This window comes from Crotalus tigris, unplaced genomic scaffold (assembly GCF_016545835.1).
Source record: "Crotalus tigris isolate CLP2741 ecotype Arizona unplaced genomic scaffold, ASM1654583v1 scf7180000024350.909852, whole genome shotgun sequence".
Classification (NCBI taxonomy): domain Eukaryota; kingdom Metazoa; phylum Chordata; class Lepidosauria; order Squamata; family Viperidae; genus Crotalus; species Crotalus tigris.
In genome coordinates this window covers 497,127-519,689 of record NW_024100519.1, presented here as the reverse complement: position 1 = coordinate 519,689, position 22,563 = coordinate 497,127, and the positions used below count along the sequence as shown (strand labels likewise).

The 22,563-nt window shown below is 43.5% G+C and overlaps 3 protein-coding genes across 3 annotated transcripts; 2 read left to right on the top strand and 1 right to left on the bottom strand.

Annotated features, from left to right (window-relative positions):
• The first annotated feature begins 289 nt into the window (after positions 1–289).
• PSMD5 (proteasome 26S subunit, non-ATPase 5) lies at positions 290–7,598 on the top strand. The gene is made up of 10 exons (XM_039327108.1): positions 290–491; positions 1,465–1,609; positions 1,953–2,066; positions 2,779–2,907; positions 3,664–3,773; positions 3,974–4,116; positions 4,712–4,903; positions 5,008–5,117; positions 5,347–5,487; positions 6,309–7,598. The coding sequence occupies exons 1-10, from the start codon at positions 307–309 to the stop codon at positions 6,564–6,566; spliced, it is 1,527 nt and encodes a 508-aa protein (XP_039183042.1). The 5' UTR covers positions 290–306; the 3' UTR covers positions 6,567–7,598.
• A 482-nt stretch (positions 7,599–8,080) lies between these two features.
• On the bottom strand, positions 8,081–9,621 carry B3GALT9 (beta-1,3-galactosyltransferase 9). The gene has a single exon (XM_039327146.1). The coding sequence runs from the start codon at positions 9,619–9,621 to the stop codon at positions 8,479–8,481; it is 1,143 nt and encodes a 380-aa protein (XP_039183080.1). The 3' UTR covers positions 8,081–8,478.
• Positions 9,622–12,644: 3,023 nt separating this feature from the next.
• On the top strand, positions 12,645–20,913 carry LOC120300745 (kelch-like protein 20; the record flags this gene model as incomplete). The annotated part of the gene is made up of 9 exons (XM_039327145.1): positions 12,645–12,774; positions 12,882–12,975; positions 13,463–13,554; positions 13,943–14,111; positions 16,021–16,164; positions 16,254–16,387; positions 18,446–18,654; positions 18,919–19,025; positions 19,834–20,913. Coding segments are annotated over 9 exons (1,182 nt in total), but the record flags the coding sequence as incomplete, so codon positions are not given.
• Positions 20,914–22,563: the final 1,650 nt, after the last annotated feature.

Genomic DNA, 22,563 nt, shown 5'->3' with positions numbered 1-22,563 from the left:
AAAAGGGTGCTCGGCGGGGAGAGGCGTCACGTTAGCCCCGCATAGCGGCTTCGTTGAAAGACACGGAAATGTGGTATATCCACTCATCCGCGCGGGGTCAGCCTCTTAGGACTGGGAGGGACCTTCTCCCTCCTCTCCCTCCCGCCCGCCCGCTCGCCTTCTCCATCCAATCATCCACCGGAGCGCTTGCGTGATCGCCACGTCGCAACAAAGAGGGCGTCACAGCGCCTGCGCAGCCTTGCGGATCCGAAAGGGGCCTTTGGCCCCTCGCCGAATTCTCGCGAGACCTTCCCTCCTCTTTCTAAGATGGCGGCGGCTGAGGTAGAAGCTGCTCTGTTGCTGCTGAGGCGGGTCGCTTCGCTGGAAGAGCCGCTTGAGGAGCTGCGGGCCCTGAGGGCGGCCGTGCAGGCTCTGCCCCCCGGCGCCCTCCGCGAGCAAGGTCCCGGCTACCCTTTGGCTGGGCTCTTCGTCCTCCTGGCTCGCGGGGAGAGGTGAGGGTGGATTGGGGGGGGGGTCCCTTGCATCAAAGGGCTAGTCCTCGTGGAGGAACTGTTATCTTCGGGGGTCCAGTCCAAGCCTAGAATAAACAAAATGGAGACTGCTTTAGGAAAGATGGTCCAGTTTATTGAGTTGTCAGAATATTCTGCCGTTTTTAATACCCCCCCCCCAAATATTTCCTTCTCTGGGGTGTGTGTGTTGACTTCCTACACCTGCATGCATATTTGGGTGCATATATATTTATAAATATATAGATATAAGTACACATACACACATATTGTATGTACACATATAAACACAAATATGTGCCATATACACACACCTCTATACACACACACACATATGTATATATTTGTGTATAAGGGAAAGTTTGTATATGGATAGAGAGACATTGATATGTATGTAAATATGTGTATATGGCACATTTGTATTTATAAATGTTCATACAGTGTGTGTGTGCATATACACACACACACACAAATATGTGTCTATATTTCTATGTGTGTGGATGTAGAAAGTTGTTTTTTTTTTTATTGCAAACATTGTGCCTCCTGCTTTCCAGTCCCTCCTTTCTTTCCTTTTCTTCAAAATGTTGCTTTATAAAAGTGGAAACTCTTGAAATGACCATAATAATGTTAAGGGAGAGCAACAACAGGCTGGGAAAGTGATTTTATGCTGTCTGTAGGTTTTGCAATTGCTGGTGAATGCTTGGGCAAGGTTTTGGAAAGGGTGGGGTTAGTTTGCATGGAGAGTTCTGGTGGTGGTGTGTGTGTGTGTGTGTGTGGGAGAAGCTTTCAATCTTCACAATCAGTTCTTCCTTGAAAATTGGGGTCTGAAGGTTTGGGCTTTCAAGAATTTTCATAAGAGCAGGACCGTAAAGGAGTGAGATTGCTTATTTTGCACTGTATTTACGCCTTTCCTTATTTCATTAGCAAACACTGGGTTTTCCTTTCTCTTGCAAAACAGTGAGCAAATCTCTTTGTGTGTCTCCATCTTGGAGAGATTCCTGCAAGTCATGGATCCTTTGGATGTGATCCAAAACTTTGGGGAAGAACTTCAGAAGGGACTGTTCCATCCTGATGATTCAGTCAAAATCCTAACCATCTCCCAAGTACGTGTTGCAATTTAGCTTTGTAATCTTCTCAAGGAAGTTAAGAATGAGATGTTTATCCTGCCCTGTGCTTCTCTATTTTCTACAAGTGTTTGAAACAACACTGGAGGTGATACACTGTATATTAACTTCGCCTGTCTTGTATGTTATTGTGTTTCAATTACAGTTATCGCCTTAAGAATTTTGGCTAGTAAGTGGAATACAAATGCTTTGAGCTATTATTTATGAAACTGCAATGCAGTAGAAAAGTAGCAGAGAGGACAGCTAAGAATGAGATGTAATGAGATTTAAAGAGCAGAAATAAGAATGTAAAATGACTATAGATTATGTTGCACCCCCCTAGGTTGGAAGAGTTGTTGAAGATCCTGTTGCCATCAGAGAAATCCTTAACACTCCTGAATTATTGAGGCAGATTATCTATTGCATTGCTGCGGAGAAAATAGCAGTGGCAAAAGAGGTCAGTGCTTGTGATCTGACAATTGCTGCTTGGGGAGGGAAGGCCATCGATAAATTCCAGAAGATTTGAACTGTATAAATCTCAACAATTATTTATAAATCTCCTATTGTGCCAGTCGTTCTCTCTCAGCCCCGGGAAGAAGGCAATGGCAAACCACTTCCAAAATCTTGCCAAGAACACTACAGGGGCTTGCCGAGGATTAAACATAGACTCAAAGGCACACCTCCCTCCCCAAAAATTATTGGTAGCCATTCTGCATTCCCTATTTCTGCTTTCTGCAACTCAAATGTACATCCTTCAAGAATCTCTTTGGGATCCCCCTACTAAATCTCTTAGAAAGAAATGGACATATTCAGTTATGCACTAGCTTCAATACCCATAACTGTAATCAAAACTCTTTATTGCTTGAGTATTTCTAATGTCAGTTGTGTGTCTTTCTCTGTGTTTAGGCCTCTGATAAATAAATTCAAATAATTTTTAAAACCCCCAATGTGCTAGACTACATGACCCCATTGTACAAAGGCTTTCTTCCTTCTGGAAAATATTTTTCTGAGAATGGTTTGGTCTTTCACCTTAACCCACTGAAGTGGACAGAAAGGGCTGTGTATTCAAAGTTTGCAAGTATTGTGCCTTCTGCTAATTCAGGGTCTCCACACCCCAGTGTGTGCCAAGGTCTGCTTTTCCCATTTTCATTGACAGCTTTGTTTCTTAGGCCATCAAATCTTTGTCCAGGATAGCACAGTCGCCCGAAGGCTTGGAAGTTTTGCTGGCGGGGAATTTGCTGATCGACTTGAAAAACGTCATGGCGAAGAGCGACATCATACGTTATCGCGTCTATGAGGCAAGAGTTAATGGTTTTTTGTTTTGTTTTTTTGAGCCTAGCAGATAAGAGGACAGAAATGCATGTCTTTAACTGCCATGGTGGGTGATGTAACTTGGGGATTTAGAAACAGTTCTGATTGTGGCTGTCTGGGGGGTAAGGATACGTTCCAAGTTGGATAAAATTCATGGTATTATGAGAGATGACGATTAAGGGGAGAGGGTGTCCAGAGATTCTCAAGTCACTTGTCCCAAAGGTGCTTTTTCAAAAGGCAACTGGACTTTGTTTTTCCTTGAAGATGTTTCACTTCTCCTCCAAGAAGGTTTTTCAGTTCTGACACCAGAAATGAAGAAGCTTCCTGGATGAGAAGCGAAACGTTTTCAAGGAGAAACAAAGCCCAGCTGCCTTTTGGAAAAAAAAAAAAAAACACTTTGGGACAAGGGGAGAAGGTACATATGAAAGAGAATTTGGTAGTAGGTGGATGTAGAGCTGGAGACTAGCATGCAGCTTCTTTAAATGGATTAATTTTACTCGGCACTCTAAGGCTACATAAAGATTAACGTTAACAGAAATCTCTCGGAGGGAATAGGATTTTTTTATTTTCATTTTAAAGGGAAATAAATGGAGCGGCTTAACCTATCTACACGTGCTGATTTTTCTTAATTAAATAACGGCAAATCTGACTTACAAAAGGGGGAGGCATGGCTGTCTATTGGCAGGAGAAACACCTGCAAGGAGACGTGGCTCAGATTCCTGTCTTGTGTGCCTTTGTGTTAGCTAGTGGTCAATATTTCCTCCACGTCGGTGGACTCTCTGAATTACTGTGTGAACAGCGGTTTAATAGCGGAGATGATTGGAGAACTGACGGGAAACGACGTCCTTGTCAGGTATGGGACTCAGCATGAATAAGAGGCCAGCAGGCCTTGGGGGTATCCTTGCCATCTCTTTGCTGTTTGTAAATGCATGGCTGTGTCCCAATTTTGCTTGCTCCCTATGGCCAGTTCCTCGTCCAATAAAATAAAATAAAAAGAGGCGTATTGATTCTCAGCTCTCTGAAGCAGTCCATTTGTTTTTTGTTTTAAAACAGAGCGACCTGTATAGAGATGGTGACCTCACTCGCCCACACTCAACATGGACGACAGTATCTTGCCCAGCAAGGCATCATCGACAAGATTTCCAATATAATCATTGGAGCTGATTCGGATCCCTTCTCCAGTTTTTACCTGCCAGGTGATTACAGGTGGCCTTTTGGCCTCTTGATCTTAGTAGGGTTGATACTGTATCTCTGTGGCCTGCTATTCTCCGCCCCTGTAGTGCAGTTAAATGTAGTGCAGTTAAATGTTCCCAGAGGGCTTCTCCCATTGGCCTTAAGCCTACTTTGCATTCCCCACCATCCAGTCAGAGCTGAAGAAGCTTCTTGGCTGAGAAGCGAAATGTTCTCAAAGAAAAACCGGAAAGTCCAGTTGCCTCTTGAAAAAAAAAAGCACCTTTGGGACGATTTGCATTCAGCAGCACTCATTCTGCTTCACATTAGGGATCCTCAGTCTCTCTTTCTCAGTCCCAGTTTGAGTCTTGGTTCAGTTTTGTTTTCTGCAGAGGAAAGAGCTTGCCCTGGACAAAGAGGGCCTAGATCTCTGGTAGGAATAATTTGCTTCCTGTATTTATAAGGTGGAAACTGACTCAGTTCCTCTAAGAAATAGGGAACACTGTTTTCGGTTCTGCCCACCTGCCGTGCCCTTATAAGCAAGAAGAGGGAAAAGATAGTGATCAAATGCGCAGTGGTTCCAGGGGCAATCCTCTCCTTGCTCTGTCGACACCTTTGCAGGTTTTGTTAAGTTTTTTGGCAACCTGGCCATCGTGGACAGCCCCCAGCAGATCTGCGAGCAGTACCCTGCCTTCATCGAGAAGGTCTTCAACATGGCCGAAGTCCAAGACCCAACCTTGTTTGGCGTGGCGGTGGACACGGTCGGGATCTTGGGCTCAAACGTGGAGGGCAAGTTGGTGCTCCAGAAGACAGGTTCGTCCAGCGGGCGCGGGTAAAAGGGCACATCTGGTTACAGATGTGGAGGGAGGAGATGCTGTACATGCCTAGCCCAGAACAGAGTTTGCTTTGCTTTCCAGGGAGTCGGTTCCATCGGGTGCTAAACAGAATCGGGCATCAAATAAAGAACGCCCCGACTGAGATGAGGATCCGATGTCTGGAAGCTGTTTCATCCCTTTTGTACTTGCAGGTAAGTTATAGGCACCTCCCCGGCCAACCACGTAGCCCCTTGGGCTCTCTCCCACCTGGCATCAGACACTTCCCTGCCATCCAGCCGGTCCCCAGATGTATATTCTGCCATTGCAAACGCCACTGAATGTGACCCGAAGAAGAAGCTGGATGTTTTGTTTCTAAACTTTCAGGAGAAAGGGATGGGTCAGAGGCGTTTGCAAACTCACCCGCTCCTTTTTTGCACACAGCCTGAACAACAAACCGAAGATCTTCTCCGGATGACAGAATCATGGTTCTCCTCTCTATCCAACCAGCCCTTGGAACTCTTCAAAAGCATCAGCACTCAGCCGTTCCCTGATCTCCACTGCGGAGCCTTGGGCGTCTTCACTGTAAGATACTTTGGGGCAGCTTTTTCCCAGCTGGCATTCTTTGGATAAATTGGGGTGGCATCAGCCAGAATTTTTCAGCCGGCGGTCGAGGATAATCAGGGTTATGTTCCAGCTGAACAGAAAACTGCTCTGAGACAGGCTTTCCTTTGCTGGTTAATTCTGTTTTTTGTTTTAATTTGGAAGAGGTGGCTTTTTTTTTTTTTACATATTTTATTAATTTTTATAAAAGGACATTCTTTAGTATTTAGCAATCAGCATCTTGTCTGGATTGATGTGTTTAAAAAAACGATCAGTAATAACTAGTGTCTATATTTTCATAATCAGTATGTTAGTTAATAATATGTTTCTTATATCTTCACCCAATAGTCTTCTTCTTGCTAATACATATTTAAGGTTACATAATACATATCACATTCCTTTCTCTCCAACTCGTTTTTCTAGCCATTGATAAAAATTGTCCCCTGTTCTAAAGTCTACTGAACGGTTTTTTAACCGTACCTCCTGTTTAAAGGGGGTCTTAAAGAGAGGCTAAATTATAACATGTATAGACGTTTTTCAGCAAACCCATCGTAAACACAGCCATGTTGTCAAGACACCCGAAGTCTGGGAAGACACAACTCTTAAAACTTTGACTCTGGGTCATGAGTAGCGCCGTTGTGACTTAGAACGGTTGCTAAGAAAGAACTGTTCATAGATGGAGGACTAGTTTCATCAGCTTTTACATCGGGTTAAATATATTAGACCAACGACTTTTTTTAAATGGAAGGAATTCGGATGTCAACCATTTAACAAAATCTGCCTTGTTTCCCCCTCCCCCCCAGGCCATTGCAAATCAACCTTGGGCCCAGCAGGAGATGTTGGCCAGTCCTGGCTTTGTGGAATACATCGTGGACCGATCGGTGGAACCGGATAAAGCTTCTAAGGAGGCCAAATACGAACTTGTCAAGGCTTTGGTTAACTCAAAGACGGCACCAGATATTTTGGGAAACCAGCATTACTTAAGATTGAAGGCTTATATGCGTGAGGGGCCGTATTACGTTAAGGCTGTCTCAACTACCGCTGTAGAAGGAGCTGAGTAGCTTTGGAAGACGTAATTTTAAGCTACTGTTCAGTAATTCCAGGGCTAACTAAACTTTCTGGATTCCTGGAAGGTGAGGCTGGCGTGTTGCTTTGTAGAGAGGAGAAGGAAAGTGTGGGAAATATTAACTTGGCATGAGGTTTTTTGTTTGTTTGACATTGAAATGCCAGTTGGTTTGAAATATGAAGATTTCCTAGGTATTTTCCCGATGGAAAACACAGGTTCCACCATTTCACACTCCTTAAAATCCAAGAAGCCATTAAGAAGAGACTCTATAAAATATAAAGGAACTATTTTCCCCAGGATAATGTTGCAGGACCCTGGGATATGTATATTTGCCTTCATTTGTGGAAAACATTTTTTTTGTTCGTTTTTTGTTCATCACATGGGTTGTTTTACCATCTGGGTTTAAGATTTGTGCTCAGAGAGATTCATTTTTCATCACTTCCTCAGTGTTGTTTTCCTGATGTTCCAATTCCCATGACACAAATATTCCTCCACACAACTTTACGTAGGGAACAAGTAAATTGATTTAATCCGGGTTCTTAAAAGCAAATAGATGGAAGAATAAAGAATATATCTTACATAAAAGGCTAAACAAATCTCCATTTTACAAAGCAATGCTTATTCTCCCCACCTTCAACTGTCCATCCCTCCAGCTCTTAATCTCAACCCCAGGAACAGAAAAATTTATGCTGCTCACTTCTCTGAGACTTTATTCCAAACAGTCTCCTCCAAAAAAAGACCTCTTCCAGTGCCTTTAAGAGTTAGTAAATATATATACACACACGCAAGAGACTTCTTCCTTAATTTAGTTAGGACACAGCCCTGTTACTTTTCCTATACACCAGTCTGCAGATACGGTACAGTTTGAAATAATTTGCATCAAAAAGTGATTCTTCATGAAGGACCGGAGTCCAATAGGCATAATCCAGCTCAGCTTTATGGGTGTTAAATGCACGGGTGGCTTAATACTTGACTAATTTGTGAAGCAACAAAGTAACTCACCACAATAGATGACTCTATGGCTGTAGTAACGCTTGAGTGGTTTCCTTGTGTGCAGACATTTATTTTTCTTCCATTCTGCTTTGGGTTCAGTTGTGAAATACGTCTTGAACTGAAGAACGTGTGAATGTCGGTACTCGCAGTCCGGTTTTCAGCCCCATTTCGATCAAGCTGCTGCCTTTGGTGTATATGTTGGCTCCAAAATACTGCTTTTGTTGTGCTTATAAACATCATGTAGAATTACCCTTTTCAAAGGGGGGGGGAAGTGTGCAAAAAATCTCCAGCTTCTTGTCTCCTTCCACTCCCTTCCAATCCAGTCAGAGCTGAAGAAGCTTCTGGGATGAGAAGCGAAACGTCTTCAAAGAAAAACAGGGTTGCAACGTCTTTTTTCTTCTCTGGATTTTTTCTAAACTCTCTACATCTTTTTTGTGATATGGTGACCGAAATTGGCTGCAGTATTCCAGATGTGGTCTTACTAGGGCTTTATAAAGGAGTAATAGTACTTTGTGTGATCTTGATTCTATGCCTCTGTTTATACAACCCAGGAGCGTATTAGCATTTTTGGTTGCTGCTGCACACTCATAGTCAAGTGATCGTCTACCCTTATACAGGGAGTCCTCCAGTTACGTAGTGCTGAACGAGAAATGAACAATTTTAATCACATGACGGGATGCCGCAACGATTGTAAGTGGGAAGATCAATTGTAAGTCTCTTGATCAGCAGAATAGAATATAGAATAGAATCCTTTATTTGGCCAAGGGTGATTAGACACACAAGGAATATGTCTCCGATGGAGAAGCTCTCGGTGTACATGCAAAGCAACAGAATAATACCAATAAGAAGGGGGAGTAAGAAAGATTGGGTAAGCCCACAAGGAAGCCAAACGGAGATGCTATGATTTGATTCTTCTAGTCAGAAAAATACAAAGCCTCTTTCTGAACGGCGTTGACTCTCGAAGCTTTCAACCCGTCCAGATACGTCATGATTCTGCAGGACACCAGCCCATAATAGGTTTCCAGGAATGTGCAGTCTTTACCGCTGTTCATCTCCCTCCATTCTTGGAGAAGCTGGCTGATCTCCGAAACAGTGGAAGTGAAAATATATTGATAGCAGCATCGGTTGTACCAGATACGTCTTTCCCCAGAAAAGCGGGAGCTGTGGACGGGCACCACGCCGGCCGCTCTTGCACAGACACCCACAAAGATGCCAGGCGGTAGGGAAAGAGGAACTTCTCCAGACGTTATGTAGATCTTCCGAGCAACATCTTGCGAGATGACAAAGGCCGTAGCACTGCAGTGGTCAGGATAGTGCCGTCCAGGATATTTTTTCACGGAGACAAAAGTGCCGTTTTGGGATTCTCCGCTGGGGACGTTTTGATGAACCACCCTCCCAAGATAGATGTCTTCTGGGCGAGTTCTTAAGTTGAGCAAGTATTCAACCAAGGTTTGGAGGTTGGCAAACATATCCTGATCTACCTTGAGAATGAACCTGGCCTGGGGGCAATAAGTGATGGTCCACTCTATGGCCCTCTTGATCTTCAGCGTCTGATTCTCTGGGGTATCAAGAAAGATTCCTTGGATTAGATCCTGTTCCTGCTCTGATTCCTTGATGACCTCCACTTGGGCTCTAGCTGAAGACGGCTCACCCAACACAAACAAGGCCAGAGTGGTGTAACCTTGGATGTCGGTCACGTTGGCCCATGTTTTTCGAATCGCGTTGCGCCTGGACAGGTTTTCAGGGCTACTGAAAATGAGAACCAGCAGGAAGATCTCATGTTTGGAGCAAGCTTCTGCTTTGCTAAGAACGTAAGCCTTGGAGATGTTGGTTTTCATGGAGGACATGTCCAGTATCCGGGCTCTTTCCCGAGCTCTGAGAACTTTCATGTCCATGTAAGTGGTGGGGATGGCTTGTAAGAAGTATTCTTCCAGCAGATCGGCTCCGAAGAGCAAAATGTGGAAAAGGGCCACACTGAAGAGCATAAAACACCACTGGTGAGTTCGGAGCCTACAAAATAGCTGTGAAAATGGAGAGGAATAAAGATTAGTGCTCATTTCTTTCCAACATTTGTGCTTTTCAGTTCTTGCTGTAGAGTCAGAAATATTGACGAGTAGAGTAAGAGGGTTGGATAGAATATGGAATAGAATAGAATAGAATGGAATGGAATAGAATGCGGAATGGAATGGAATGGAATAGAATATGATAGAAAAGAATTAATAGAATACAATAGAATAGAATAGAACATGGAACAGAATACAAAGGAATCTAGCCAGCTAGAGAAAATAATTAGAAAGTTTTATTTCCTATTTCAGTCTGGCAGCATAGAATGTGTGCTAAAAGCCACAAATGTCAAACTGCTCCTGAATAATTAGCAAAATGTACTTTGGAAGGGAAAAGCATTTGATTTTTAAGTAGGATTTAATACCTCATTTCAATATTGTCAGAACAGTGTTAGAAGCTCAGATTTTACCTTCATGTTCTTTGTGGAGATGATGCTTGAATTTGTCGAGTGGAGAGGTTGTATGTACACCTTTGGATGCACGGGGAGTCTTTTTGCAATTGGAGTAGCATTTCATTTAGAAAAAAACACCCAGATACAGTTTCCCTTCTGTCAGGAACCAAGTTCAACATTCTTTTTTTTTTTTTAAATTCCATCCTCTTTTGTGTCAGAGCAAAGGCGGTGTAATTCCAGAGGACGGTGATCATGTTACATGTTAGCACAGAATTCTTAATTTCTGACTGTACCACAACAGAGGCTACAGAAGAGCACAACTGAATGAAGGCAGTTTTGTGTGTGTGTGTGTGTGTGTAAGAGATTTTTAAAGAAAAGATTGTGGTTTCAGTGAACAAAAGCTTCTGCTTATATTTGCCACTTAGAGAACTCTAAGTGGCAAACATACAACATGCCTCCCCCCCCTTATAACATATATATAGAGAGAAGAGAATAGAATAGAATATAGAATAGAATAGAACAGGATAGAATAGAATAGAATAGAATAGAATAGAATAGAGCTGGAAGGGACCTTGGAGGTCTTCTAGTCCAGCCCCCTGCTCAAGCAGGAGAACCTGCACCATTTCAGACAATTGACTGTCTAGTCTCTTCTTAAAAGCCTTCAGTGATGGAGAGCCCGGGATTTCTGAAGGCAGGCTATATCCCGTGATATCATGTATTATTCTATTATAAATAACACTATTATCCTACTACAAATAAACCATCTTTATTTATAAAGTCTGCGGGGACCAAGATGAACACGTGGCTGCATTCCTGGCTCAGCCCAGGGGGATCCGTTGCCCGGCCAAGCACGCCAGCTTTGCCCGGCATGTGGCGAGAGATGTCTTTCCACAGGTGCAGCCTGGCACATGCGGACCCAAGCAGACCTCTCGGCTTCTCCACAGCTGCTCACCCCCATCTTCGACGGTTTCTATTAACTCCGGGAGGAGGCGGGGAGGGCCCGGCTGGACCCAGGCTCAGATGCACCCTGCCTGCCAAGCGAGAAGACACGAGATTCATTTGTGCAACTCATTTAACTCATACGGTCCCTTTGCATTTTGATCTGACTTATTTTCCCTGCTTTTAAAATTAATGTTCAAGCTCATTGGAATGTAGGAAAAGATAAACTGGCTGGATAAGGAAAAAAAATATTCGTTGGTACCCATTTGGGTCTGGTTTATCTCTTTCATGAATTCTAAACAATCTTTTTTTTCCTTACCAACGTCAGACCTCGTTTTAATGAACGTGGGTGATATTCAGGGATGCAAATATTAACCAGTGGAACCACCTGCCTCCAGAAGCGGTGGATGCTCCAACACTGGAGGTTTTTAAGAAGAGACTCGATAGCCATTTGTCTGAAATGGTATAGGGTTTCCTGCCTGAGCAGGGGGTTGGACTAGAAGACCTCCAAGGTCCCTTCCAACTTTTTATTATTATTATTATTATTATTATTATTATTATTATTATTATTATTATTATTATTATTGTTGTAACATGTCAGACTACACCTACTGTATCTGATTTCCCGTGCAAAGGGTGGTGTGTGTGTGTGTGTTACTTTTATTCTTTCCAATCAACTTTCCTCTTGGGTTTCTTTGTTATGTTAACTATGACAAGGAATGTCAGATGGGTCTGGGGATTTTGAACAGGTGACCCTGCCTGGGGAAATGCTGCAATGGTGGTTAAGTGTGAAAAATGGTCCTATGTCATCTTTTTCAGGGCCGTTGTGATTTTGAACGGTCACTACATGATCCGTTGTAGTTTGAGGGCTGCCTCTATAAGCCTTGGGGACAAGTGGAAAGGGGGAAGGGAAAAGAAGAAGAGGATGGGCAGCAGGAAAAGGGAGGGACTTAAGAGTCCTGGCTGAAGGACCAGATGAAGGAGAGATGATCACGGAGAAATTCTGTCTATGTAATCATTAAGAATCCGCTTAAGTCCACAGGATAGACTGTCTTGAAGGGGGAAAAGGTGACCTGGTCACTGGGGATCAAAAAGAACTTGATTCAACGTCATTCATTGCACATACGTTTGCTCCTGGGAGAAGCTGCAAATAGTTCAGCGACAACCTTGTGGCTCCCTGGCTGTTGTCACTGTCAACTAAGCGGGCTCAAGACACCTCTTAAACTTGCCTCTCGGTGGAACCATGTCTAACCTACCTTTTACTTAACTCAAGCCTACATTGAATCATCTCCTCTTTTCTCCTTTCTTTCCTGTCCATCTTTCCTTCCACAGATGTCTTTAGGGGGTCCAGAAAGTGAACAACAGCCCTGTCATTGCCTCCCCCATCCTCTTTTTGACATCCATTGGAACAGAAGCAGTGTGGTCATGGAGCCAATCAATCAATCAATCAATCCTGAGCCTAACTGCCCCCGCTGATGTCATGAATTGCACGGGGGGCCAAAGACCTGTGAACTCAAGCATCTAGATGATCTCCAGAGTGACTCATGAGCCCAGCCTCCCAGTTCTAAGCTGGAATAAGATCCCTTCGGCTGGATATCGATGTCTAGTTACACAAACTCTTGTCTCTTTGGAGAAGAACAATGGCTTCAAGAGAATTCCCCCCCCCCCGCGCGTGTCACTCAGTGAAGAGATGCCTGCCGTTCCTATTTTTGGCTTCGGGGTTTGCCTATAAGACTGAGGCTTTGCCTCCTGATTCAAGGGCAGCCTCTCCGGAGCATCCCCAAGACGAAAAGATGGGTGTTTACAAAGAAAGAGGGTAAGTCAACTCACTCTGCAACCTGGATAAACGGACCTTATCCTATCCCAAAGGTGCTTTTCAGAAGGCAACTGGACTTCCTTAATTTTTCTCGGTCTAACCTACAGCCCTGGGTTCTGTGGGAAGCTGCCATCCAACTGGGTCTCATCCTGGTTTGTTTCCATACCCAACAAAACTAGCCAGGTGCTGCCATCTGCCAAGGTAAAATGTTTTTTTTTTTTTTTGTTTATGGTGAGGCTGAGTGGCAAAATAAAGGCTGCTCATATATTGTTCATTGGATCTTAGCAATCCCAAAATCTGTGCTTTTCTTCCTTAGAATAGTTTCCCTTCAAGCCAGATTTGATCAGTCGGATGTTCCAAAAAAAAAGGACTAAAATTAATAAAGCGGGACCCATGTTCACCCATTCCTTAGGGGATGACCGAAACGCCTTTTAGATCTCTTTGAAATAGTTCTCTGCTTGTTGTTTACCCTGAGTCTAGGGGTGAGGCGTGGAATCAAGCATCCACGGATGCTTCTAAAATTTCATTGCTTCTTTTTTTGATTCTGGCGTCAAATTCCCTTTGCAGGAGCAAAATTTACAGCTCGGAACATAATCTATAGCTTTCCTTTGGAAGATTTCACAGAGAAGGACGATAATCATTTTCTTTTATATAACATTAATGATGATTAAATCTTGGGTTGCCGCAGGGAGCAGATCGAACCAAACAGGAAGCTGGTTAGTTGGAGAACCAATCCTACATCATCCAACAATGGACGTCCCTTAGAGCTTCTTTATGCAAGTAAGTATGCTGGGTTCCCTGTTTCTGTATTTCTCTGCAGTAGGAACCAACAATGTTCTCTTTTCGTGAGTGGTGGGTGGAGAAGACTACCCAGAAGAGTTTAGAACAAGTTTTTTTTTTAACAAAAGGCTAAATCTTTAAAGCGTTTATTTTTCATACTTCAGCCAAACAGCTTGCAGATTAATAATAATAAAAAAAGAGCTTATCGTATAAAACAACAGAAAATCAATGGGAAAAAGTCAGCGGAGAACAGGAAATAATAGCAATAATCAACATAATAATGCAGCAACGCTGCAAGGATCACCATTTCTTCCTAGATCAGCCAATCAAATATCTGTCGGACGAATTGTTCAAAGGCAAAAACTAAACGTACTGCTTTGATTTATAGTTGGAGGCACCACCAGTGGGGTGGAGCGTTACAACCCCCTGGATCACGAGTGGCAAATTCTGGGCTCAGCCTCCAGCCAGCGGAGTGGCATTGGGGTGGCTTCCCTTAATGGATCCATTTATGCAGCTGGTGGCCACGATGGACTTATTTGCCTCAACAGCGTTGAAAGGTAAGTGGGTGCCTTGAGGGAAGACCACCAAGGCATGGTAGATGATTGGATTCGTCCGCTTTTTTTCTAGCCATTCTCGAACCTTTGGTCCAGTCTGTTTTCTAATTTTTTTGTTTTGTTTTATGTTGCTCTTTATTTATTGGGAGTCGTTTCAGTTGGTGGCATCTAATTAAATAAATAAATCCCTCCCCCCCCAACTTCCCTTGGGTCATGTTAGGGAACAATAGACTCTGCTGGGGGTTTGCAAAAAGGACGGTTCATGGAGAACAAACGGGAAGCGTGTCTAATGCAAGACACTCTTCTTCACTTTCTCTGTCTGAAATTGACTGAATTTCCAATTCCCTGCTCTGAACATTAGAAAAAAAAGTAACTAAAATTGAGGAAAAAAAGAGAGACCGTTTGTTCTCCAGGAACCGTCCTCTTTGCAAACCTCCAGCACAGTCTATTGTTCCTTAACATGACCCCAGGAAAGTTGGGGGGTGGCGTGGGGTTTATTCAGTCTGAAATTGACTGAATTTCCAATTCCCTGCTCCCTTCTCACTCTGAAATTGACTGAATGTTAACACCCTGCTCACGACTCCAAGTTGTGCCCACACGTTTTATGGCGTCTGCAGAGGCAGCACTGTTTGAATCCCTTGCCATTATCCCAGCTTGTCGAGAAATGTTTTGTACCGTTCCTTTTCCTTGGGAGATGAGTAAGACGCTCTTGGTATTTTCATGATGTCTTATTTATTTACAAGCCCAGGTCAATTACCCAATGACGTCTGCTCCTTAAAAAAGAAAATATAAGTGCTTCTAATACTCCGGAGCTACTATTCCCTTTCCAACAGGTGCAAAGCACAAGTTTCTCTCACTTTATAGAGGATCCACTCTCCATTTTCAAAGCTGGTGACCGACAGTTCTCTATCCTGGCTTAAGGATGTGACTTCCAGTCATCAGTGCCCAGAACTGGGTGGTTTTTTTTCTCTTAAGCACCTGTTGTCATTAAGCCAGACAAACAAGAAAAATGCCTTTGGAATGAACTCACGCCTGCAGTTTAAATATTTTCCACCAGTTAGGCAGAGCTATCTCTGTCAATTGAGGCTGAGGGCACAGAGAGGAAACTGTCCGTCAGCTGAGATATTGCTTCAAGGAATGCCACTGGCATCCTTGAGGGCTGAGCTCCTAAAATTTGGCAGAGCGGGATGTTGCCTTCCTGGGTTCGTTAATCAAGAATATGGGAAGAGACTCGGGTACTTATTCTTTCTGCCCTTTGTCAATCTTCTTCTTAGCAAAGGGCCTGCAACTCACAAGTGTGTCTTGACTGACAACCGAAGGAGAATTCCTTCTTGTCCTGACCTCCCTGGTATCCATTTAGCACCTCGTCACTCCTGTTAGGTCTGATGGATTACTTGGGGGGGGGGGCGCTGCTCTGTCGGAGCCCAGCTCAACGTCTCCGGTTCATTCCGTAAAGGCTGTGGCGGAGTGCTGATTGGGCTCGTCTGCCAGCTGAATATAATCTTGGGTCAAAGATGTGTCAATTTTAAGCCCCTGTTTGCTGCGGAGGCCGTTTTGGAGAAATCGGAGCACTTTGTTGAAAGATTAACCTGGTTCCCTCTGATTTAAGCCAGAAATTCAAATTAGCATGGTTTCTGTTTCCTCTGCAATCTTAACAACAACAACAACAATAATACTAAAGTTGGGAGGGACCTTGGAGATCATCTAGTCCAACCCCCTGCTCAGACAGGAAACCCTGTACCATTTCAGACAAGTGGCTGTCCAATCTCTTCTTAAAAAACTTCCGTCTTGTTGGGCAAGTCCTTACTTTGGGTCTGTGTTTCCTCTTCTTCCTTTGGGTGGGAGGAAACACTCCCCCCCCCCTTGCACGCCCAGAACCTCTCCTCCATCTTTCTTTCTTCTTCCCGGATAGATATTTGCCTGAAACAAATGAGTGGAAGAGAGATGTGGCCCCTCTTAGTGAACCCAAGCAAGAAGCAGCGATGGCTGAACTCGGCGGTTACTTATATTGCGCCGGCGGCTTCGATGGGCTGGTTTGCCTCAACACGTTGGAAAGGTAAGGCCACTTGGGATGCCGATTTGAGAAGCACACTCTACACTTGGACTGCCCGTTTTGCAGAATCCTCTACTTTCTCGCCCTTGCAGATATGACCCTGAGCTGGACAGATGGCAGAAGTTGACACCTATGAAGTCTCGCCGAAAAGGCCTGGGGTTGGCCACGCTGGATGGATATCTCTATGCCGTTGGGGGTTCCGATGGCTATTCTCCCTTATGTTCAGGTATATCCTGGCTGTGGGCTAAATTAGTTCCTGTTCCATTCCAAGACCATTAAAGCAGAATAACAAGAGTTGGAAGGGACCTTGGAGGTCGTCTAGTCTGACCTCCTGCTTGATGAGCAGAAGACCCTATAGCATTTTGAACAATTTCTGCTCAAAAATCTCCAGGGATGAAGCATCCACAACGTTTGGAGGCAACTTCCGTTCCACTGATTAATTGTTCTCCCTGTCAGGAATTTTCCCCTAAGTTACTTGAATTCTGTTTCAAAACTTTCCAGTTTCTCTCTCTGAGCTGAAGCCAACGTAGCCTTGACTAAGATGTCCTACAGTGCATGTTCTATAATTTCTCTATTATTATTATTATTTTGGCATTAATGGCAGCAAAGGGAAGAGTGAAAATAATTGGTGGGTTAATTTGTAATTTGCTACAGTGTTGTGGAAGTGTTTTATGGTCTCCTAGAATCTTTGCCTCTCTCCTTCTATCTGCTCCCCTCACACAAACATTAAAAATAGAAAAATGATTATATGTATCTGTGACGTTAATTGAAATCCAGGCTTCTGACTGATGGGTTTCTGTAGGCTGGGTGTGATGAAGGATGGAAAAAAGCTTTCCAAATTCTAATCACGCTTGGTTTACAGTAGCGTGCATGGCTGGGTAATTATTACATTAAGCTAATTAACGAAAGAATTTAGAGCAGGCAATTAGTTAACAAAAAGATGCCTACGCTTGTATTAACAAACGCAGTATAATGTCAAAATAGATAAATGCAATAGTGGAAAAGATAAACTGTGAAAAGAAATTCTGGAAAATGACCTTATGGGCAGAACGCTGTTTCAAAAGTAATTTTCCTTGCCACTTCACTAGAAAAGAATCAAATAACTCCAGTTATATAAAACTCCGGGGGGGGGGGTTGACATATGAAAGGGTATCAATTCAAAGTAGGAAATTATTGATCACAGAGACCCAAGACGTAGCCAAGAGGAACACGTCAATACATAACAGAGAACAATCAATCTGGTTTTAGCAATTCTGGGCTTGATTTCAACCCCAAATATGGAAATCGTGGAACAAAACCACAACTGTCTAGTTAATCCTCGTCCTTCTGAATTTCATCTCCAACATTCAATACCATTTTAGCGTTAATACCACTTTATAATGCCTAGGTAAAATCACGCTTGGAATATTGCATGCAGTTTTGGTCGCCACGATATAAAAAAGATGTAGAGACTCTGGAAAGAGTGCAGAGAAGAGCAACAAAGATGATCAGGGGACTGGAGGCTAAAACATACAAAGAGCGGTTGCTGGAATTGTCTAGTTTAATGAAAAGAAGGACCAGGGGTAACATAATAGCAGCGTTCTAATATCTGAGAGGCTGCCCCAAAGAAGAGGGGGGGCCAAGCTATTCTCCAAAGTGCCTGAAGGCAGGACAAGAAGCAACAGATGGAAACTAATCAAGGAGAGAAGCAACTTGGGACTAAGGAGAAATTTCCTGACAGTGGGAACAATGAACCAGTGGAACACCTTGCCTCCAGACGTTGTGAGTGCTCCAAAACTGGACGTTTTTGAAGAAGAGATTGGACAGCCATTTGTCTGGAATGGTATAGGATCTCCTGCTTAAGCAGAGGGGTTGGACTAGATGACTTCCAAGGTCCCTTCTAGCTCTGTTATTCTCTTAATAAATAATATAATACAGTACCATGCAATGCAATGCAACTTGCCTCCAGAATTTGTGAATGCTCCAACCCTGGAGTTTTTAAAGAAGAGACTGGACAGCCATTGGTCTGAAATGCTATAGGGTTTCCTGCTTGAGCAGGGGGTTGGACTAGATGACCTCCAAGGTCCCTTCCACCTTTGTGATTCTGTTCATAGGAGTTTATACCGCCCGCTTCCTGTTCAAAAAGCAGTCTAGTCCTTTCAGGTTGTTTTTACACAGAACTATGACTTTTGGGGACACAGACTGTCCCTTTCCGCTTTGGAAACAGTTAATTGCCCTGCCCTAAAGTGACAATTGGCAACACAAAGATCAAGAGCCCAGGATATTCCACCCTTGCCTCTTTCAGTTGAGCGCTACGATCCCAGAGAAGACGAGTGGGCCACCTGCCCTCCGCTCCGCAGCTGTCGTGAAAACCTGGGTTGTGTTGCCTTGCAAGGCAAGATCTATGCCGTCGGTGGGCAGGATGAATTGACCGAACTCTGCAGCGCTGAGCGCTTTGATCCCTCCACTAACCGATGGACGCCAGTTAGGCCCATGAGGTCAAAAAGGAGTAAGGTAAGGAGAGCCAGATTGGAACATACAGGTAGTCCTTGCCTTGCAACTACAATTGAATCCAAAATTTCTGCCAGAAACCGATCGGGGCAAACAAGCGAAGCCTCATTTGCGGGATGCAGGCAGCACGTGAAACCACAAAAATCTCTCTCCAAGGAACCGGTCCCTGGTGCCCCAAAGGTTGGGGGCGGCTGATAGACAGCACCCAATTAAGGGTTTGAGAAGAAAAGACTTAATCCTCTTTTTTTTTAAATTGTGGAACTGCAGGTAAATCTTGCTGCTATCAATGGGTGTCTCCTAGCCATCGGCGGCTATGATGGCATCGTTCACGTTTCCACGGTGGAAGCCTTTGACCTGGACCTCAACGCGTGGAGGTAGTCTTCGTGTCACTTTGCAGAGATGCTCAATCGGATTTGGTTTTGTTTTTTTCCCCCTTCTTCAGAATTCTGTATTTTTTTGCTCTGTTGCTCCTCAGCCTGCAGTCTGCAGGTTGGAAGGGGTTAGAAAAACGGGGGGGGGGGAATCCATTAAATAGAGAGGAAGATAATTCGTCTCTTGTACAGGTGGTCCACAATGGGGACCAAAGTTTCTGTCGCTAAGCAAGGCAGTTGTGCCTGATTTTATGACCTTTTTGCAACCTACCCTTCAGGTAGCATCTTCAGGGCTATAAGGGGGAGAGAGCAATCCCCACTCCCTTCTAGCACTGATGATGTTCCCTAGTTGGGTAATGAAATGTGTGCAAGAAAACAGCCAAGCTTAGAAAGCACCAAGGACCTCCAAAGTCATCCTCCTCCTCTTCTCCCTTCTAGCATTGATGATGTTCCCTAGTTGGGTAATGAAATGTTTGCAATTAGAAAAGAATCATACTCAGCACCAAGGACCCCACTGTCCTCCTTTTCCTCCTCCATGTCACAAAACCCACTCCCTTCTAGCACTGATGATTTTCTCTAGTTGGGTCATGAAACGTCTGCAAGGATACCCCCACCAAACTCAGAAAGCACCAAGGACCCCACAGTTCAACCCTGAGCTACCAATATTCGATGGGCACCTAGGTGAATTCTAGATGTCCACCTTCGATATATAATAATAATAGTAGTAATATGTGCCACTGTTGTGCGAAACACGCTTTGCCGACAAGCTTCTGGAGGTTAACACTTGTTCCCCTTGTTCCTTCTGTTGCAGACGTTTTGGCAACACGAAAAGCCGTCACCCAGGTGGAGGCGTCTCCGTGATCCAAATGGCCACCGAAAATGTGGAATCCTTTGAGTCCTCTTGGAGCAGATAACCAGAAGATGAACAAGAAGTTCTAGTTCTAGGTTCACGATAGGTAGGGTGAGTTCTTTAGCTAGAACTGAGCAGTGGCAGGACAAAAGAGCGGAGGATCCATACCCGAAACAAGATTATTTATTTTATTTATTCAGTTTCTATAGCCATCCGTCTCAGTCCAAATGATTCTGGGCGGTGAACCATTTCACAACCGTTAAAACACAAAAATGAAAAATCTAACAGCTCGGAATTCACAGAAGCAAAATAGGTGTGTGTTGAGTCCAGATATGTTCACACACTATCATATTTTGGTTAAGAGACACCTATATACACCTCCATATTTAGTGATTGAACTGTGGTGGCGCAGTGGTTAGAATGCAGTATTGCAGGCTAACTCTGCCCAATGCCAGGAGTTTGATCCTGACCGGCTCAAGGTTGACTCAGCCTTCCGTCCTTCCGAGGCTGGTAAAATGAGGACCCAGATTGTTGCAAGGGACAAGAAGCTGACTCTGTAAACGGCTTAGAGAGGGCTGTAAAGCACCATGAAGTGGTATATAAGCCCAAGTGCTATTGCTATTCTAAAAAGGGCTAAAAATTCTATTTACCACTATGTTTCTTTTTTTGTTTTAACCACATTGCCTGTGATCCTAAAAATACTTCTTGGTCCTAGGAGTTTGACTGCAATTACATCAATTGTCCTGCTTCCAAAAAAAAAAAAAATTCTCCTCTAAATTCAGATTGGTGTTCTCTAAGTTTAATAATCTTGGATGCTCCAGATTTAAAATAAAGCAACTGAATGGTTCCCAGTAGTCAAATAGATTTATACACTCACACCCAGCAAAGTGTGCCTGTGTTTGCACTCTTTGCTAATATCCTAATAATCTTTGCTTGGTGATTTGATTCATCCAGGAATGTTTTCCAAAGGAATGCTTCTTCCGAAATGGCGTGATTTGCACAATAAATTGGACAAAAGAAAACATTTTCTTTTCCAATAAATTTAAATTGTCTGTCATCTTGTGTGCATGTTCATAGCAGGACATGTGTTGTGATCCAAGTGGTCAAGGCAAAGTCCTTGGCCTCTCTCTTTCCTTACCAAAGCAGCTCAAATGACAAAGCCAGAAGCATCTCACTCTCTCTTTTTTTTTTTTTAAAGAAAAAGCTGGCAAGCTAGCATGGCTTGGGCACTTGGCCCAAGGGTTAGACTCTACTTTGCAGAAGTAGGATCATGATCTATCTGAGGAGGCCTTTCTTAACGGGCACGCCTTCCGCTTGCAAGATTGTCCATCCATTTCCCCTTGGCTCGCTTTCTCCTGAAAAGTGCCTGTCAGAAGATCTGCTACGGGGACCTCTTAGAAGGCTGGAGAAGTTAGAAGGCTGGAGAATGAGGTGTTGACAGATGCCAACCAACTGAATGGATTTCTACTGTCGGCACATGCCACAAACACAAACACGTGGACAGAAAAGGGGAGGCAAAGATACGGAATTGCGCCACGAATCATCGACCCATTAGAGTCTCTGGAATTTAATCCCAAGCAAAATATGTCCAGCCACAGCTGCTGCTGGCCACTTGCTGATTTTGGCGGCTGGAGTCTAACTTTGATTGGTATTCCATTAAGAAATTCCAGAACTGTAGGAAACTCCAGGATATAGTAGTATATTTTAAAAAGATAAAAACCGGAGAAGAACTTTTCAAGCGCTTAACATGCAACTATCAAGAAAGCAGCGTGAATAATTTTATGCAGTAAATAGAGTTCAAGCAGGAAGCCGGAGAATGTATAACCACAGCAACGATAAATCTTCATTTTTATGGTCAAGCGATCAGATTACAAGGAAAAGAAATCTATGCATCAAAGCCAGTGGAACAAAATTAAAAATGCACATGTACCACTCCCAGACAGTGACTAGCATAAACATGCATAACTCGACACTATTCTATTTAACACTTCGCCTAGGAACGACGTATTTAATGTTTTAATATTTATTATTTTGATTGTAAACCATCCACAGTTGCTCTGCAGTGTGAGATGAGTGGTGCATAAATTGAGTAAATACACTCTAGGGTGCAAAGTATTCGCCCTGTTGGGTTTACGATGTTTAATTTGTTCAGATTGATTTGTAAATTTATTACCTTGTTTTCAAGCTGTGAAATTCTATTCAGGAGATTGGGGGGGGGTATTCCCCCCTCCCCAAACTTTAAATTCAGCACAATCTTCTAAAGATTTTGTGTGCATCCTGTCGACCTTGTTTTGAAGCCAATGACCAGCTTTAAAAGCGCCCAAATTAGATTTAGTGAAAGTTTTGCAGACTTTATCTCAGAAGATGAAGATAAAAATGTTGGAATTAAATGATTATGGACTCAATAGCAGTTTTTTTTTATATATGTAGCATTAGGGTCAGCCCAATATAAAATAGCAGTGTGACAGAGGATAAAGGAAACCATCAGAAAAGGCAACACAATGCTAGGCTACATTAACAGAGTGGTAGAATCAAGATCACGTGAAGTGTTGGTACTGCCCTGGTAAGACCACACTTGGAATACTGCATCCAGTTTTGGTCACCATATTATAAAAAAGATGTAGAGACTCTGGAAAGAGTGCAGAGAAGAGCAACAAAGATGATTAGGGGATTGGAGGCTAAAACATATGA